Source organism: Corylus avellana, chromosome ca3, assembly GCF_901000735.1.
Source record: "Corylus avellana chromosome ca3, CavTom2PMs-1.0".
NCBI classification, from domain to species: domain Eukaryota; kingdom Viridiplantae; phylum Streptophyta; class Magnoliopsida; order Fagales; family Betulaceae; genus Corylus; species Corylus avellana.
Genome location: NC_081543.1, coordinates 28,499,237 through 28,519,291, shown reverse-complemented (window position 1 = coordinate 28,519,291; position 20,055 = coordinate 28,499,237). Strand labels below are relative to the sequence as shown.

The following is a 20,055-nucleotide window of genomic DNA, read 5'->3' as shown; positions in this document are numbered from 1 at the left end:
CAAACTTCATTTTATGATAATTAAATGTTAAATCACCATTTATTTCAAAAGCTTAAATTGATAGGAAAATGTAAATTTAATTAATACTTTAATACTCTCCCTCATGTGTAGGTTCAAACTTTCTTTTAACAGGCGAGCTGATAGAAAAAGATAAATTTAATAATTTAATTAATATTTTAATACTTCTCCTCACATGTGGGCTAAAACTCGTTTTTTTTGTTTTTTTTTTTTTAAAAGACTAAAACTCGCTTTTAATATGTAAGACCTAAAACGTGAAATATTTAATTGAAATAAGGTAGATGAAGGCGTCCTGGTTTGGACTCATGATCTTTAGTTTTGATTTGCTACTCTGATTGCTAACAATTCAGACAATAAACGTGAGAGCATTAATATGGGGCCTACCCGCCTAAGTAAATTTTGGAATGTTTGCCCATTTGTTGAGACAAGCAGATCATATAAAAACCGTTTCACATTTGTTATTGTGATTTTTAGCAATCGGAAGTAATCTACTAGGAGTCCAAATCCTCTATTTTGGCACCGTAAAGGATATGGCAGGAGATGATGTTTGTGACCAATTTCAAAAGGAGAAAAAGTCACCTAGCTAGGCCCGGTGTGGATGTGCTTCTAAATGCTCAAGCTTTTTAATTGGAAGAAGTCTTAAAGCTTAATTGATTGTTTTGAATTAGAAGACAAGGAAAGTAAAAAAGTGACCGTTGACATAATTTTACTCTAATTAAACCAGTTTAAAGGAATTTCTTAATCACATGACCCATTTAATTGTTCAATAATTTTTGTGGAAATGAACAAATAGTCATATGCAGGGACCCCCATCCCCCATCCCCCAACCCCCCCATTGTTGACCCTCTCCCAAAATTCCCTACCTACTTTTGTCCCGGGGATTGTCACACACTTAATTTAGTTATGGTTTATAGCGAAAAATTTTGTCCAACTTATATTAAGGTAAAACCAGATTTAAATTTGGATCCTAAATTTAAAAAATTCATGTAGTTATGAATGTTTTTGGCGTTTGATGTTTATACCAAGTATAGATTTCACGAAAAAAAAAAAAAAGAAAAAAAAAAGAAAAGGATAAACCTAAGAAATTTTTCCCAAATTTTCATATGAATTTGTACCGAAAACAAAAGCAAGAACAAACGCTTTAAGGGACAGGACTGGGCGGTCATAGCTCCTCAGTTTTGATTTGTTTTTTTTTTTTTCCTTTTAAATATTTGTATATAGTTGAATATATAATTCTTTTGGATTAAAATCAATCTTGATCCCTATAAAAATTAAACCTGGCCCTTTGTTTATGCTTTACAGCAGCAGCCCCTTTTTAATATAAGCCACACAATCTAAAGATGATTAAGAACATGTGAGGAGGTTTATCTAATTAGATTATTACTGTTTTGCAGTGCAGCCTAATTAGCATAACCTTATTTGGAGTGTAATTACTAATTAATATAAACATGAAAAAAATATGTCGAAATATGAGAGAGCGACACGTGTTGATGGACACATAATTATTCCCCCGACAAATGAACAGTGTAACATGTTTAATCATACACTGATACACAGCCATTTTCTAATCTCATGACATATCTAATAAATGCTACTTTTTATTTTCAAATCTTTCATCAAAAAGATATTGACTTTTAATGGGACCCATTAAGTTTTGACTCATCATGATCATCATCTCAGATTTCGTAAATTATGAGTAAAAATTCACCGCGGGGTTGTGACAGGTATCATTGATGAAAAGCATGGAAAAAAATAACCTTAAATTAATTAGTGATTTAAGATGGTGGGAATCTTCACTTTAATTAAAACTTAAAGGCTTTGTTTGGTTTTGCAATCTTGCGGGTCAAAAATACAATTTTAAACAAAATCGTGCAAAATGTATAATTTGAAAGTCCATTTTTCAAATCGCTAGTAAAAGGGTGGGTTTTTTTTTTTAAAAAAAAAATTGTACATTTTGAAATCGCAATTTTAAACGGGGCCTTACTTATATATGTAATTCATTCTATAGTTTAGATTAATTTACACTTTCAAGATAATCAATGATTAAAGGGGTGAAATGAGATATACATGGCTAAATTAAGAAGTGCACACAAAAGATAAACAATGACATCCAACAATTATCGTGACAATATGGAGAGAAGAGTTGAGAACATAATTAATGTATTAATTAATCTCACAAAGACGACAACACACTATTGTACATGCACTCAAAGTAAAGAAAAAGCAAGCAATTAACTCACTACCTTCGTCTAAAAACTCTAAAGTGTGATGATCATATTTTCCAATGCTGGATCAATTCTAATTTTATATATATATATATATATTTGATGACAGGCATTCATATATGTAACATGCTGCCATGTCCATTTCCTAGCTGTTGTATCTTTCTTCTACTCCTTTTTTTTTTTTACTTCAAAATTTCCGTACGTTTACTTGGCTATAGAGCAATGTCAAAAATAGCTCCATAAGCTTTGTCCCCCGTCTGAATGATCTCCCGGCGAGTACTCATCGGACGAGTTTATTCTCGGCGGCGACACCAGCATTCCTTCCGCCATATCGACTAGCAGATTTGGCATCCCAAATATGGCCTCCTCATCCACAAACTCTCCCCAAGATGTCAAACCACCTTCATGCATAGTCATGTTATCATCATCATTATCATCGTTACACGACTGCCTGCGCGCTGAGTTGCCACTCGATTCTGCCTTCTTTGACGCCGCAGCGGCTGTGGCTGCGCTACGGATGTCTTGGGACGACTTAGAGGCTGGAACGGGGTACGAGCCAACCGATTCCGGGAAGTTAAGCACTGCATCTTCCCCCTTTAGTGCTCGCGCCGCCACGTCGTAGGCGGCAGCCGCCATCTCCGGGGTCGGAAAGGTGCCAAGCCATATGCGCGTGGTCTTACGTGGTTCCCGGATTTCGGACACCCACTTGCCGCTCCGGCACCGGATTCCCTTATACATTGGGTGTCTTCCAGAACTAGAGCTGGAGGCCATGGCGGGTTTTGGAGACTTAAGTGGCTTCCCAGAGAATGTTGAGGCTTCACACGTTTGAGTATTGAGAGAATGTTGGACTTGGTCAAATGGTTGTACTTGTGGCTCAAGGGGTTGGTCTGATTGGTGCATATTCTCTCTCTCTCTCTCTATATATATATTTATATAGGTAAGGGTGTGAACAATAAGGCAAATTGAAAGAAGGGTATAATATACAATATACTTTAGAGAAAGAGAGATATATATATATATGTGGGTCAGTTTGTGTATATATATATTTCTGACAAAAAGGGTGATGATCAAAGCGTGGGGAATTCGCGGGGGGGTGACTGACAAAATCGTGGCAGCAAGTTGGTGTTTAGTAATAAGGCAAAAAAAAAAGTGTGTATGATAGTGAGGCACACGCATTAGGCGTAGGCTAGCAATTAGCTGTTCTCTATACCCTCTCTGAGTGCCATCCACCCCCACAATCTTTCCTTTTCACAGTTAATGTTCATTGCCTTCGATTTCTAATGAATGATTTTTTGTATGGTGGAATGGGCTTTTCGATCTCAAACACTAGAAACCGTACGGACCCAATGATCCAGTCAAGTAGTACTATGTTTCAGTTTGCAAATTCTGGTCCTGAGAATTAAACGTGTGGCGTGAGCAACCCAATTTGGAGTTCATCTTATAATTATGGTCGGCTCCACCTGCTCGGATTGTCCAAATACCTGTCTAAACAAATGGGGCCAAGCGATCTAATCGACTTCATGGGAATCTTATTTATTTTGGTTTGCTTTTTGATTTGGCATTTAGTTAGACAACCAGCATGATCAGATCCAATATGTATGTGTATGCAATAGTTGATGCTAGATATTGTTAGAATATATGATTACAATCAAATCTGATTGAAATCATATATTCAAACATATATAAAAGAAAGGGATAAAGGGATAAAGGGAAACAGTGTTAAATGCAGTAGACGACATGTTTGGATGCTGCAATGAACTTTGATTGCTGAGGTTTTCTTCCAAGGCATTAATTGGGGGAATGCAACTCCAGGGAAAGCAAAAAGATGATAAATTTCTTCAGATATGGTGGTTGCAGTCAAACATTTTATTTTGGTTCATGTGGCTGCAGATACATGTATAATGCTGGCTTGGTGGCTGAAAAGATATACTGATTGCTTGGACACTATTTTGCCAACAAGCTTGCTTGTGTCACCCATGGCCACGACCCCACCATCAACCCCTTTGTGGGCTGCACATGGTTTTGGTGTCTAAATTGATACAATTAATTCATAGAATCCCAAATAAAAGTGACATGATGTTTCTTCCCCTTTTCTTTTTTAGAAATTAATTATTATTATTATTATTTTCAAAATGGAAACCCAATGCATGCAACATTTTTATTTTGAGTAATATTTAAGCAATTTTTTTCTTCTTCTATAGAAATGGTTTCTTTGCAAAATGGATAAGGACAAAGCACTGGACAAAATCATGTACGGCATTAATTGATATAGTAAAAGAGATCCATTGAACATCATGCATTAGAAAACCAATGAGAACAGGTGGGGCTAATTAAGGTTTAAGCAAACAACCATTGTCTAGAGAAATGACACCCAAAAAGAATACTTCAATAAATTTTTTTTTTTCCTTCAAATTAAATGCTCCAATAACTTGAGAAGTCTTAGATAGATAAGTAGAAACATCTTCTTTCCTCGTTACAAAAGAGAAGTAAAAACTAATTATCAATTGGCCATAATTTGGACAGCCCTGTATGCATTAATTATTTCATTCTTTCTACAGTGTCTGTACTACTTGAAGAGCATTTCCTTCTAGTTTCACCCTTATAGTCCCAATTCTTTAGCAAAAACTGTAGCTCTCAATGCCGCCGAGGCTTCAGAAATAGTTGGAAACATGCAACTAAATATTGTAACTTGTTTGTTAATTAGTATGCTAAAATATTGTTTGTATTTCAAAGCTGAAAGTAAAAAAATGCTAATCTTAATATAGACCCTAAAAAGAGGGCCAAAATACTAAAAGAGGACCTTTAATTGAAAACCGGTTAGCAGTTAATAATTGGCCTTCAATAATCGTATCACTTCTAGTTGCAGTTAATCGCTAACCGGCCTAGTGATTAAAAATGATAACCACCTGAAGCGGTTGTGGTTAGGAGAGAATAACTGCAACTGTTATTTTGTTTTAATTTTTAATTAAGGGTAAATTTGGAATTTTATAAAACTTTTAGGGGTATAAAAAGGTCATTTCACCCCTTTGCTGTTTGATTTAACCCAAAACTCTAATGAGAGTAGTGACATTGCAAAAAATTAGAATGTGATACACTAAATTGAGAATTTTTAAACTTTGGAAGGAAAATTGCAAAAATGATGGAAGTTTATTAGAAACGTATATGAAAAATGAAGAAAATGATTGTGTTATTTCTCGATCAAGACATTTAATATCAGAAATGTTGTTTTCACAAACCTTTCATTTTTTTTTTTTTTTTTGGAATAATACATCAATAACTTCTCAATGAAATGATAAAATCAAGACTGAGCAGATCGCTCGAGTCTTTCAATAACAGCAATACAACCTGAGGTATCATCCCACCAAGTTTTATCCATGACATCATTTGTTGCCTCCCTTGCTAAAACATGAGCAGCCCTATTTGCATTTCTACCCATATGCCCACACTTCCATTGTGAAAAAGTATTAAGCACAAGCCTCGTATCATCCATAATATGTCCAAAACTGCTCACTGGAGGGTCAGTTGAGACCAAAGCATCAATGACCACCTGTGAATCACTGTCAAGATAAATGTTCTGGGCACCCAAAGCTTGACATAAAGAGACTCCATAGAGAATTGCTACAGCTTCGGCTGGTGTGGGATCCAGGCAACCTATCCTAGTGAAACTTCTTGCTGCACACACTGTCCCTGCATCATTCCGGACAACTATCCCAACCCCTATACGTCCCCATGTTGGTCCAAGGTTGCATCACAATTTACCTTCAACCAACCCACTGCAGGTCTACACCATATCTTTTGGGAAACTCTTGTCAACGGCCTGAATTTATAGATAACTTGGATATCGCTACTTAAGTGTCATTAATTTGATTTGGGTGTGCAAATACAAGTTTAAGTGGGTTATTATAAAGAAATAAATTAATTTAAATATTATGATGTAAGCTCACAAATTTACAGGGATATATATATGAGATAGCTAGCTAGGATTTCATTAATAAAATGTTAGCATAATTAGGATTACAATATTGTAATCCTGATTAAGCTGGTGCTCAAGACTCAATTTCGTAAGAAAACGAAAACAAGAAGCAAAAAAGTTTAAATAACATGGAAAGTAATTAACTTCTTCTTCTTTTTTTTTTTTTTTTTTTTTTTTTTTTTTTTTTTCTATTAATGAAAGGTAATTAACTTAATTATTTGCAATAGTGTTTATAATAGAACCATAAGCTTGAAGCGATCGATCTGCCAAGACTCTCTTCTTCCATCTCGTTTTCTTGGCCTTTGGTAGTACTGTAAGCAGGAAGAAACATATATATCATGCAATACGTTTAGTATTTTTGTTTATTAAATAGTTCAAATTTCATATTCTGAATTTACAACTATATGTGTGAGATGCATAATAAAAAAAAAAAATTAAGGATTTTCTAAAAGTGATAAATATTGATTGATAAAATGTAAATAATTTAATTTGAAATAATGGTTAGAATTTTAAGAATCTCATGACAATCTAATCTTTAGTGAGTATTATATTGATAGAAAACAATGCATTCTGGTAATTAAATATGGCACATTTACATGGACTGCCTATTAAATGAATATGTATGAGTAAATGTTGTATACAATTAAACAAAGATACATGCTGGTAACAGACACAACAACTTTAAGGTGGTGTGTGTGCAGAGTCTGTTTCTAGTGGCTATGGGTGTTGCAATGATGCTAAGAGCGAAGTTAACATGGTAACCATGTCAGCACCAGAAGGCAATAGTGAAGGGGGAGCTGACTTGTTGGGGATGTTTCCCAAAAATGGAAACAGTTCAATTGCTAACGATGCTGTTATGCTGGTAAGTGAGGAAGATGAAATCTTGTCTGTTGCAGATGGTACTAATAGGATTATTAGTGGGGAGTTGTTAACTTTGGATGTAGGGTCTGAAATAAGCTTGCCAGATATTGCGGATGGTCATGCTCAGATTGTTGCTAAGGCTATTATCTTGGTGGAATCAAGAATAGGGCAGGTGCCTTCTGGTAAACTCATTGTGGCAGCTGTGAGCCCAGACTCAGAGATATCTAGTAAATCTGAGTTAAAGGCCTCTACAGTGGTTTTCCAGTCACATGGAGAAGAGTGTCAGTAAAGGAGGCGGCCGGAGTGTTTTTGAGCTGGACTGTATTCCCCTTTGGGGTTCTGTATCTATTTGTGGAAAAAGACCAGAAATGGAAGATGCCATTGCAGCTGTCGTTCCTCGATTTATGAAAATTCCAATCAAAATGCTTATTGGAGATCGTGTGATAGATGGAATGAACCAGAGTTTGACCCACGTAACTAGTCATTTTTTTGCTGTTTATGATGGCCACGGGGGCTCTCAGGTTGCAAACTATTGTCGTGAGCGCATCCATTTGGCTTTGGCTGAAGTGACTGGAGTTACTAAAGACAATTTAAATACTGGAAGAATGGAGGCTAATCAGCAACTGCAGTGGGAGAAAGCCTTCACTAGTTGCTTTCACAAGGTCGATGATGAGGTTGGAGGAAATGTTGGTAGAAGCGATAATGAAAGAAATGGGGATGCTTCTGAGCCTGTTGCACCAGAAACTGTTGGGTCAACAGCTGTGGTTGCATTAATCTGTTCATCCCATATTATAGTTGCAAACTGTGGCGATTCAAGAGCAGTCCTATGTCGTGGCAAAGAAGCCATGGCATTATCAATTGATCATAAACCAAACAGAGAAGATGAGTACGCAAGGATTGAAGCATCTGGAGGCAAGGTCATCCAGTGGAATGGTCACCGTGTTCTTGGAGTTCTTGCAATGTCAAGGTCCATTGGTGATTGATATTTGAAACCATGGGTTATTCCAGAACCAGAAGTCATGTTTCTTCCACGAGCTAGAGATGATGAATGCCTTATTCTAGCCAGCGATGGGTTGTGGGATGTGATGTCGAATGAGGAAGCTTGTGAAGTGGCTCGAAGGCGGATTTTGCTTTGGCACAAAAAGAATGGGGTTGCATCTCTTGTGGAAAGAGGCACAGGAATTGATCCTGCAGCGCAAGCAGCAGCAGATTACCTTTCAATGCTTGCCCTCCAGAAGGGAAGCAAGAATAACATCTCTGTGATTGTGGTGGACTTGAAAGCTCAAAGGAAGTTTAAGAGCAAGTCTTAGAAGAGAAGCTTCACCATGGATCCTGCCAAGTGTATTCCCAATGTATTAGAGAGACTACATCTTAATAGATAGCACGGTCCATTCGTTTTTTTTTTTCTTATGGGCTTAATGCGTGTACAAGTACAGAAATTCGTATGTACTATGTAGCAACTATTATGGAATGTCACATCTATGTCGTGGTATGCATCTAAAAATAAAATAAAGATACATATACATAGCAATTAAATGAATTCTGCTAATTAAGAGCATTATCAGCATTTTTTTTTTTTTCAGATTTTCCTTAAATTTAGAGAATTATATTTGCTTCTTTATTCAAATTCACAGTAGCTTCATTTATCATTTAAAAATTATTTTAAATAAATGATAAGGGAAAAAGAGCCGAAAGGGATTTTTTTTTTTTAATAAAATAATGGTGAAGAAACCAAAAGTACTACCCTATGTTTTCCTAATTTAGGAAACAATAAGGAAATTTGTTTAGAAGTTTTTCTTAGGAGAAAGTTATCCTCTAAACTGGGTTGGAGGAACTTCTTCCAATTCAATCTATAAAAAATGACATGTGTTTTTTTATTTATTTATTATTATTATTATTTTTATTAACATGTGAAATCCACATGAGTTTTTAATAAGATTAATCCAACTTTATCTCTACTATTAAAAAAAACATGTGCATATCACATGGTCAAAAGACACATGTCATTTAGGAAGACATTGTCATTTGCGTAGTACTTTGGTCTTTGAGCGAGCATTATCAATTTAGTGGCCCTGTTTGGCAACATTAATTCTTTTTTTTTTATTTTTTTTATTTTTTTTTATTTTTAAAGTTAACTTCCCAACATTAATTCTTACTTTTATATCACCTTAATAACTTTTTTATTACTATTCAAACAAAAAAAGACATTACAAAACCAAACCTTTTCACTTGTCCATATAAAAAAAAAAAAAAAAAAATCCAAAACTTTTACCTACCTTATATCATATCAATCACTTTTTATTACTATTCAAGCCAACCAAAAATCCACTACACAATCATTTACCAAACACTCCCGATAATAATTTTTTCGAAAGAGAAATGCTAGGAATACTAAATATTTTACTAATAGAAATTTACTAAACTGATGTGTAACTCATTTATTAGATAAAACCAAAACAATTAACTAAGAGAGATGTAACGATTACCAATGAATGAGCTGCACGTACATTCGTTTAGTAAGCTTCTGTTAGTAACAGATTTAGTACTCCTACCATTTATCTTTCTGAAAATATACAAGAGATTGATGAGAGAGAGCGATCTAGAGAAGTATATAGTAGTTCATACCAAAAATGCTTGCCACGAGCTTTGGAGAACCAAAATTGTTTTGGTGGAAGTAGATGATCATGACGACTCCTCGTAAGATGCCTCTTAAGGCATTCAGCGAAACAAACACTATTACGGTGCATGTATTCTGCAAATGAAATAAAATTATAGTGAAAGCATATCTCATTAACACACACTCCAGCACAGTATACGTGAACACATTCTTCATATAATTCATCCAGGGAGAGAGAAAATGGAGAAAGAGTGGGAGGGGAAGATGATGGAGAACTCAAAGGGAAAACCTCATGATCAGCTTCTGCTAGTGCTACAATTACCACAAATATAATAATCAGAAACAACTTCATTTTTTGATACGATATCATATTAGCGTATGATATCATATGCAGAATTAGGAAATGACTTGAAAAATGAAGTAGACCGAAACTGTAGTAGATTTGATTGATGTAAGAAAAAAAAAAAAAAGTAAGAATGTTATGTATAAAAAGTGAAAAAAATTTGTTTTGTAGTGATTTTTTTTATTTGAATAGAAATGTAAAAAGTAAGAATGCTGAGATTGATTTTGAGAGAAATTTTTTGGGTTTTGGGTCCGGTCCGGCCCACTTCTTTGTCAAACACACCCTTAGTTTTTGGAGATTCTCAAAATAATTAAAGATGCTTTACCTCCATTTATAAGGAGAAGATATATAATTTATAAAGATGGACGTGTTGCCTCTTTTTGCTGCTCAATCGTAGTGGCCGCTCTTGTTCTCTTAATGAGATAAGTGCTAAAGAGCCAAACAAATGAATCCAGAAAAATTCTCAAACTGACGTGGCAATGGTTTTTAAATTTTTAAAAAAATGCAGTTTTCTCTTCCTTGTTTGCTACTCACGATTTACCACATCAATTTAAAATTTTTTCTAAATTCATTTGTTTGGCTCCCTACCACTTCTTCATAATGCATCATGTCATTTTTTTAACCCATTTCGGTTGGTTTAATTTCTTTGTTCCTTGGATGCCGTACCCACTTCTGATTGTATAAAGACCGTTGTTTGGGTTGTATATCCACCCATATTTTATTTATTTTTGTTGCAATTCTCCTTATCCCTTTTCCTTCGTCGCATAAAAAAAGAAAAAAGAAAATAAAGAAAAAAAAGGAGAATATATATACACACACGAAAGGTTTTCTTGGCCAAATAAGAGTTATTTAAAGGGCATTTTCCCACAAAAAAAAAAAGAAAAAAAAAAGAAGAGTTATTTAAAGATGTGGAGCCTTTTAGCAAAGCACTACATATAGTTTTTGAAATTAGCCAGTTTGGGTGAACATCATGTTTATTAACTACGGTCATAAGTTACCACAAAAGTAATTAATCATCCATATATCTCAATAAGTAATTCAATCGGCTGCATACCATGTTTATCAACTTTTAATAAACTTTTAAATCTAACATTTATAGCTCTAGAATTTATTTTCGTGTGTGTCTATTATATATATACTTTGGTCTCCTCAACTAACATCCATTTTTTATTTTGTCCCATGAATTGACATCAAATTACTATTTTGTTGTAATTAAGCTCCTCTGTTACTATTGTGAGTGCACTTGTGAGTGTTGTATATTTCACATTGAGAAAATATAAAAGAAAATAGTGCTTAATATACCTAAGTGGACCTTAACCCATTAGTTTAGGCTTTTGGACTAGAGTTATGTTCAATTAATTATGTATATTAATATACTCTTGGTAAAAACTCCGTAACCGCTTTATCTCCCAACAAATGGTATCAGAGCCATGGTTATCTTCCTGGGACGAGTGTACTTGTCTGGATGACTTGTGTTTAGAGTTGTGTTTGCATCCGCAACTCTTGATGTGAGACATTCTCGAAAATGTAAAAAGACTCATAAGCGAGAGGGAGTTTGATCAATGTAAAGAGACTCACAAATGAGGGGGAGATTGTTGTGAGTGCACTTGTGAGTATTGTGTCTCCCACATTGAAAAAATATAAAAGAAAAAAGTGCTTAATATACTTAAGTGGACTTTAGCCCATTAGTTTAGGTTTTTGAGCTAGAGTTGTGTTCAATTATGTATATTAATGTACTCTTAGTAAAAACTCCGTAACCGCTTTATCTCCCAACAGTTACGTTGACCGTATACTTGGATGAAAAAGTCATATTTAACCAAAGTCTTTCCAAATTACCATCGTTTTGATCAATAAAAAAAATCAAACCTAACTCTTAACAATTATTAATTAATAAAAAAGACTATTTTTTTGTTTTTTTTAAAAAGGGTGGAAATGGGCCACCCCCAATGGTTGTCAATCTGGGAGAAAGGACATAAGGCCCTTAGGTGGTATCAGAAGGATGGCCAAAAGGGGGTTGTTGATGTTGTCAATGAGAAGGAGGAGGAGAGGTGGGAGGGAGTTTAGAGAAGGGAAGTAAGGATAGAGGTGGCAAAACGGGTCGATCTATTTACGACCCGTAATGACCCGTGACCCGTTTAGAATAAGTCCAAACACGACCTGTTTAGCTAAAGGGTCGGCCTCACCAAACCCGAACACGACACAACAATTTCACGGGTCACCCAACACGATCCGCTTAACCCGTTTAGCTTAGAAAATGGGTTTTTTTTTTTTTTTTTGAAAATGAAAGTGAAAGGGTAAACCAAAAAAAAAAAACATGTATGGGGTGACCCGCGGGTTGACCCGCCAACAGCAAAAATAAATAGGTCAACTCATTTATGACCCAAACCCGATAATTTTGGATCGTGTTCGTGTCGGGTTCGTGGGTTATGTCCAAATTGCCAGCCCTAAGCAGGGAGGAAACTAGTGTTGATTTAGTGTGCAGTAGCTTATTAATTATGGTGTTCTAAGCTGACATGGTTGGTTACTATTGGAGGGCATAAAAGATTTGATTTATGCCAAATCCTTGTACAAGTTATTTTCACTTTCAAATTAGTCGAGTCACCTTACAAATGATGGACTTCAATAATTCAAATATATAGTTCAGACATCAACTATAGGTAAATTGGACATGCATGGCCACTTAAATGTCATTTGTTAGAAACTCATCTCCTACAAGGATATTTAAAGTAGTTTACATGTGACATATATTATATTATATGAAGAGAGTTTTTATTAAACTAAAACGTTTGGGTAATTAAATATACAGATAACTATTAAAGGTGAAAAGTCCAAATGTTGTTTCCCTTGATGGAAGAAAGCAACGTTAAATAAATTGGATAAGGGTCTTGGTCTATCTATAAATAAGTTTGTGATATCCATAAGTTAGAACTTTAATATGAGAAACAGATAGAGTAAAAACTCTTATCTATCACTCTCCAATATATTGTGAGGCTTCTAGGATGGCAAATTGAGGGTTCAAAGATTGCAAATTTAACAAACATTCAAGTTTGAATTTCTAGATTATTCAATTCAAGTATTTAAGTAACAATGGCTAGAGGTTTGTATTTTTTATTTTATGCTTATATGTTAAATATTCTCTCAAATTCTTGCATCATTAACTTGATTTAGGACAGAAATTTCCTTGGACCCATTTAAAAATTTGACATGTGTCTTTTTAATATGTGAAAGTCACAATATGTCTTTTAATATGTCATAATGCTCGTTTGGTTTGTGTATTCCATTAGAAAAATGAATAGTTATTATTGGGAATAGAAAAGAGTGGAATGTAATAGTTATTCTTATTCTTTAGTTTGGTAATAACACACATGGTCTAACTCAAATTGAACCCTTGGGGCAGATTTGGGGTGGCTACGGTTACCCCCCTATGAGCATCAGGGTTGGCCATAGGCCAATAGCTACCCCGAGATGCCATGGGGGATCGAAGGTGGTTGCACCACCCCCGAACGCCTCAGGTATGGTCCCGCGAGGCGTCTGAGGGTGGTGCGACCACCCTTTGCCTCTTATGTGGGTGGCCAACCAAATCGAGCATTTTTATGATTTATTTGTACTTTTCCACGATAGGTTTTTTACAAATCTTCACCTCCAACCCCTACCATGCACCCAAAAGTACCAAAGCGAGTGATTTTTATGATTTATGAGTACTTTTCCACCATAGCACATCAGTGCAAAGGGTGTGAATCTAAACCAACTATGAGAAAGACATTCCATCACTTTCTCATGCATCCTCATGGAAGAAAAGAATAATGGAGAGACCTTAATTTAGGATATATATGGTGATGTGACAAGGTACGTATATCTAAATGATAATCAAATCCAGTAACTAGAAATTAAAACTGGTCGGGGCAAAAGGCCAATAGAAATAGAAATAAATCTAGTATGCACTTTGAAACCAATCATCCCAGGTGGGGGAGAGAGAAGTTCTAAAACTCCTCGTGGTTTCCTTCTACATTGCTCGTGGTACATCACCGCCTCCTCGTGAGTGCCTCCTGGGGAGGAGGTGTGGCCTTCATCCTCCTCCCCCTTTCCTTTCTTTTCTTGTTTTCATGTTTTTTTTTTTTTTTTTTTTTTACTTCTAGTTTTCTTCCATTGTTGCTGCCTACGGTTCCGCCGCCCTCTGTAATGCCATCGATCAACCTCCCCCACCTTCTGCCGTCCAAAACCACTCCAGAACAACTGCACCATCTAGTTTCTTCCACGCCGCTGTCGCCGCTCCTCGGTTTTGCTCGGGGTTTAGATCGGGTTTTTTCAAAACCAGATCTAGTCTCCCTTGTCGATCCCGCCGCCAAACGTGCATGTCCACCTTCCTCATCGACTCCCTGGCTTCCCGTTTTTGCCAGCCAATCCTCACTCCGCTTTCCACGCGCCAGCGAGTGGAGTACATGCACCGGCGCGTGACTACCACGCGCCCCTCGATCTCCTCCAACCTCCTCTCCTCCACGGATGCAGTTGTTTTGTGTGATTGTTTTTTTGTAGTTTTATTGTTGCTTTTATGTAATTTTCATTTGTTTTTGCCGTATTTTTTGTTATATGTGGGTTATAGTCTCCCTATACTGAAGTGGTCTGATCTTGTGGGGGAGATTTTTTGATGCTGGTGGTCGTCCTTCAACGGCTCCAATTGGGCTTTTTGCAATGCCTTCCCTGCAATAATTATTTAACGGTGGTTGTTGTCTTTACTGTATAGGACTCTTTACTAAGTTCTTTTGCAATTGTCATCGCCTTGTGCAGCCCTGGAAAAGGCTTGGCTTGTTTATGGTTCTTCTGGGGCTATAGATGAACACCATTACCTACTGTTTGGTCCTTTTGGACTCGATCCTGTATCTGTACTGCATTTTCTGTTTTGAGTTTTGTTGTTGAGGTACCCACCCCTTTTTGGTTGTATGATCCTATAACCCGCTTTCCCATATTTGAATAAAAAAAAAAAAAATCTAGTATGCATTTCAGTAACATCAATTTTAGAGGTTAAAGGGTGTCTTCCATCTCTTCTCTCCTGATCCCAATAATAAGGAAGAGTTGAAAGACATATATGGCGTCTCAAACTTCCACGTGAAATATTTAACTTAAATGGGAGTGGATGTTGGAGTTAAGGTTTGAACTTAGGACATTTGGCTCTGATACCATGTTAAATTACAATTTATCCTAAAAGTTTAAGCTGATAGAAAGATATAAATTTAATTACTTAATCATTACTTTAATAAATTTCAGGCCGCAGATTAGCTTTTTGTATATCAACCCATTAAATTGAAGAGACTGCCATGGCAACTGCCTGAGGATCCAAATTCATCACATTCCTTGCAACTCTGTGCTTGCTGTCATAGCATTTAAAGCTTTAAATGCCAAAAATTGTACCTTTCTCTTTCTTGTGATGGTGTAAGACTATGTTAACTACATAAAAAAAAAACTATGTTAACTGCAAAACAGCCTCTTTACATTATCCAATCACCATGTGACACATCATCAAATCAAGAAAAATGCAAAAAATCAAAGTGAGAACAAAAACACCAAATCAAAATGATAAGTGATGCATGGGAGCTTTGAACTAGGTGGCTCGTCGGATGGCTCGGTGGCCGGCGAGCCACCCTAGCCCATCCGGCAAGCCACCTAGCTCATCCGGTGGGTCTCGCCGACTGGGTCTCCCGTGACCTGATTATGGATGGATCCAGATCCTCTCCAGTTGAAATCAACTGGAGAGTATCCAGTTTACGGTTCAGATTTTTTAGAAAAGATCTAAGGTGCAAAATCTGCCACATCATCAAACAGCAGTTAACATAATCTAAAAGAAATCCTAAACTTTAACGGCAAATCCCTCTTCCATCCAAACCCATATCCCTCCCACTTCCTCCACCGGCGGCTATTTCTCAGATTGGGTTTTTCCACCACAACCTCCTCCGTTGCTACTCGCTTTTGGTGTGCCATTGGCCTCAAGATGTTCGAGTATTTCTTTCTAAATGGAAAAGTGGTTTTTTATTTTTATTTTTTCTCACTTTTGTTTCTTTCTCCTTTGTGTCTTGGAAGAATGGTAGTAACTGCAAAAACCTAGGAAGGATTAAAGGAATGGGGATATGTAGAAGTCAGACCTAGTAAAATACTCAAACATCTTGTGCCCGTATGAACCCAGGAAGGTTCATAGTTGTATAAAGTTTCATTCATTTTTTTTTTCTTTTTTCTTTTTAATTTTCTCAAATGGAGTGTTGATATTTGCTAAGGAACACCTTACACAAAAGCCTGCATGTTTTGGTGGCTCACAAAAGTCCTTATAGAGTTGAGGATGCCTCTATGCCGAGGAATTGAGATGGGGATTTTTGAAAACAATTTGAAACCAAGGACTTCAACATGGTTGTGAAAAGCTAATCTTTTGTTTGTGGTTGAAGAACACCAAAATTCAGCTGACGATGAGGTGGTGGTGGAGAAACCTGCCGCCGATACGCACGGGAATCATTTTCGATCTCAAGCTCTTTGGGAAGCATCATCGTGTCAAGATCTCTCTCTTTTTCTCTCAAGCAATAACACTCAAACAAAGAGTCTTCTTTGTTCATGGCCAAGGAACGCCAAAAGCCAGCGACAGAGGAGATGGTGGTGCAAAAATACATCACAGAGAAGGATCCGCTGGAGCCGGAGAAGGTACGGTGGTTGAGGAAGTGGGGAAGCAAGAGGGGAATTTGGGTTTGGATGAAAGAGAAGATTTGAGGTTAAAGTTAACGTTTTCTTTAGATGACAAAGTTAGAGCTCATCTTTTTTTTTTCTCTTTTTTTTTTTTTTTTTTTTTTTTTTTTCAAATATGTGGCAACATTTCAACCTTCAATTCTTTTAAAACAATCTGGGCCGTGAACTGGATCCTCTCCATTTCAAATGAAATGGAGAGGATCCCTTTCCATTGTGGATGCCTCAAAACATGTTTTAATGCCTAAAATCCCGTTTCTAATGCCTTAAAACCCGATTTTAATACCTAAAATCTCATTTCTAATGCCTCAAAACCCGTTTCTAATGCCTCAATACCCGTTTATGGATTTAAAACTAAAACCTAGAGGTGAAAAGTTAACTTTTTAGAGATTTTATCACTCTAAAGGCCAGAGAAGGTGATTGACAGTGTCGGAGACGATGATTGACGGCGCTGGAGACGGTGACCCAACCAAACCCACTGGCGTGACTGAGCCGTGGGTAGCTGGTCTGGCCAACCGTGGGTCACGACCAGACCCATTGCCAGCGCCGTTTCAGCAGATCCACGGCCACAGGTCTCTTTTCTTCTTTCTCTCTTTTCTTCATCCAGTGTATTTGGTTATAGGTTAATTTTGCGCACTTGTTGTGGTTTAGCTAATGTGTCAGTTGTTGATTGGAGGCTGTAAAAATGAAGTTTTAAAGCAGGTCTTGATATAAGTTAAACTCTAAAAAAATATTTGCCTCTCACATGTTAGAGGGATACATGTCAATTTATTAAGGAGGGTTGAAGGAAATTTCGGAACAGGTTCCTCTCCATTTCAAATGAACTGTAAAGTATCTAATTAGTTATACTTTGGGGGTATTTTTGTCTTTTCACATTTTGAACTGGAAATGATCCTAATTCGGAAATTTCCTCATTTATGTCCCTTGATTTGGGTGCAAATACAAGTTTAAGTGGGGTTATTATAAGGAAATTAATTATCTAAAAATTATGATATAAGCTCACAAATTAACAAGGAGATATGTATGAGATAGCTAGGATTTCGTTAATCACATGTAATTAAGCATAGGTACTACAAGTTGAAGATCTTAATTATACCAGGATTACAAGGAGTTCGTAAGAAAAAAAGAATGAAGAAAAAAGTTTAAATAACATGGAAAGTAATTTATTCGCAGTAGTAGAACCATAAGCTTGAAGCGACTTGGCAAGAGAATCTCTTCTTCCATATGCATCTAGTTTTCGTGGCCTTTGGTACTGTAAGCAGGAAGAAACGTGCAAAGTGTTTAGTTTGCCATGCAAAACCAGTTAAATTTTGTTTTTTTTTTTTAATTTATTTTTATATATGGATCAGGCCGATTTCTTAGAATTTTTTTTTTTCCTTTTCTAGAAGTGATAAAATTTAATGTGAAATAATGGTTAGAATTTTAAGAATTTGACGGTGGAATAATCCTAATAAGTCTACAGGATTGAAATCTCATGACAATCTCATCTTTAGAGAGTATTTTATATTAATTGGTAGAAAACAATGCATACTGGTCACCAAATATGGCACATTTACCTGGATTGCCAATTAAATGAATATGAGTAAATGTTGTATACAATTAAATAAAGCATCAATATTTTAACAATATTTTCCTTATTTCTTTCTTTCTTTTTGTCTTTTTAAGAATATTTTGTTACTACATGATATTGAAGCAAAATACCATATAAAATAAAAATATTACAAATAAAGCTTCTAGCATATGGTAGAAATTCATGTGAAAGAAAACTGATTTTGAAAATAACACAATCAATGAAGATAAATAATTGAAAGTGAGCCTTCGATCTATTGCAATCCAAAAGAATTTCCCGGTTACGATTATGAGGAAATAAATCATATAGAGAGAGTCTGGGATTTGGTTTAAAATCGCAGTTAATTTTGGTCAGCGAAATCGCACTACTCTTCGGGCCCGTTTGGGAGTGCGATTTCAATAAGTGTGATTTTAAAAATTGTGTTTTTAAAAATTGCGTTTTTAAAATCGCATAGGCGTTTGGTAAAACATGCTAAAAAATATTTTTTTTATCAATTGAGTGTTTGGATAACATTAGCATATAATTACGGTTTCATGACCAAATTACCAATAAGGACATTTCTTTATAATAGTAAAATAACTAACATTGTCTATAAGCCTCCATTTTTAACACCTATGCAAACAAAAGTATGACTTATAATTTGACATTAACTTTGAGTTTTCTACTTAAGCAATTATATATTGCTATATTACTTGTTTCTATATGCTTTTTTGTTTTTGTATTTTTTTTTTCTTGAAACATATTCCAAACAGACATATAATAAAAAATAAAAGAACAATCCATCAAATTAAACTAATAATGAGAAAAAATTAAAAAAAAAATCACAAATTATCACTGTTTATTACCCATTAACAAAAATATAAAAAAAAAATCACAAACGGTTAGAGTGCAATACCCATTAAAAAATAAAAATAAAAATCTATCACAAATTGTTACTGTACAGTACCTTTAAAAAAAAAAAAAAAAAAAAAGCCATAAAAAATCGTCATTGTGCACATCACTATGCAGTGCGCTATGACCTGAGAAAAATCATCATCTTGGTCACTGTACAGTATTTTTTTTAAAAAAATAAAAAACCTCATATGGTTACTGTACACGCACTATCACATTACTGTGCGTGTACAGTGATTTATCACTGCATACTATGATGGATTGCAGATCACTATGTATGCACGGTAATCTAAATAAAATTTTGAAAAAAAAAAATCACAACTTTACTCTGTAGAAATGGTCGAAGAACAAAAACGCATATATAAAAAGGCACAGTTATCATACAAACCACATAAAATAACACCGAACACCAAACAATGAAAAGTTTTACAAAAGCAAAGGAGTTATATGGAGAGAAATAAAATATTAAGGTGAGATTATTACCTGGTAGAGGGGCGGAGAGATGGACAACAACGACACACACTGCTATAGGGCAGAGAAAGGATGAACGAGACAGAGAGGATAAAGAAAAAAAAAAAAAAAAAAGAGAAAAGATGGGTTTTAATATATTTTAAGTGGGTATTCTTGGTATTTTTTTCATTCCCGCTCAAAAAAAAGATAACTATTGCGCCAAATATCTTTTTAATAGAAATCGTGATTTTGTTTTAAATTCGCACTTTTTCAAATAAGCACCCTCTAATCAGCTTATGGAAATCGCAGATTTTTTTGCGATTTTAAAATTTGCGTTTTTAAAATCGCAATCCCAAACACCCTAAAGTTGCAATTTGGTTTAAAATCGCA

At 35.5% G+C, this 20,055-nt stretch overlaps 1 protein-coding gene and 1 pseudogene across 1 annotated transcript; one reads left to right on the top strand and one right to left on the bottom strand.

Moving 5' to 3' along the window:
• Nucleotides 1–2,468: 2,468 nt before the first annotated feature.
• Nucleotides 2,469–3,143, bottom strand: LOC132174361 (ethylene-responsive transcription factor ERF027-like). The gene has a single exon (XM_059586028.1). The coding sequence runs from the start codon at nucleotides 3,141–3,143 to the stop codon at nucleotides 2,469–2,471; it is 675 nt and encodes a 224-aa protein (XP_059442011.1).
• A 3,815-nt stretch (nucleotides 3,144–6,958) lies between these two features.
• On the top strand, nucleotides 6,959–8,473 carry LOC132175558 (protein phosphatase 2C 16-like; annotated as a pseudogene).
• The last annotated feature ends 11,582 nt before the right edge of the window (nucleotides 8,474–20,055 follow it).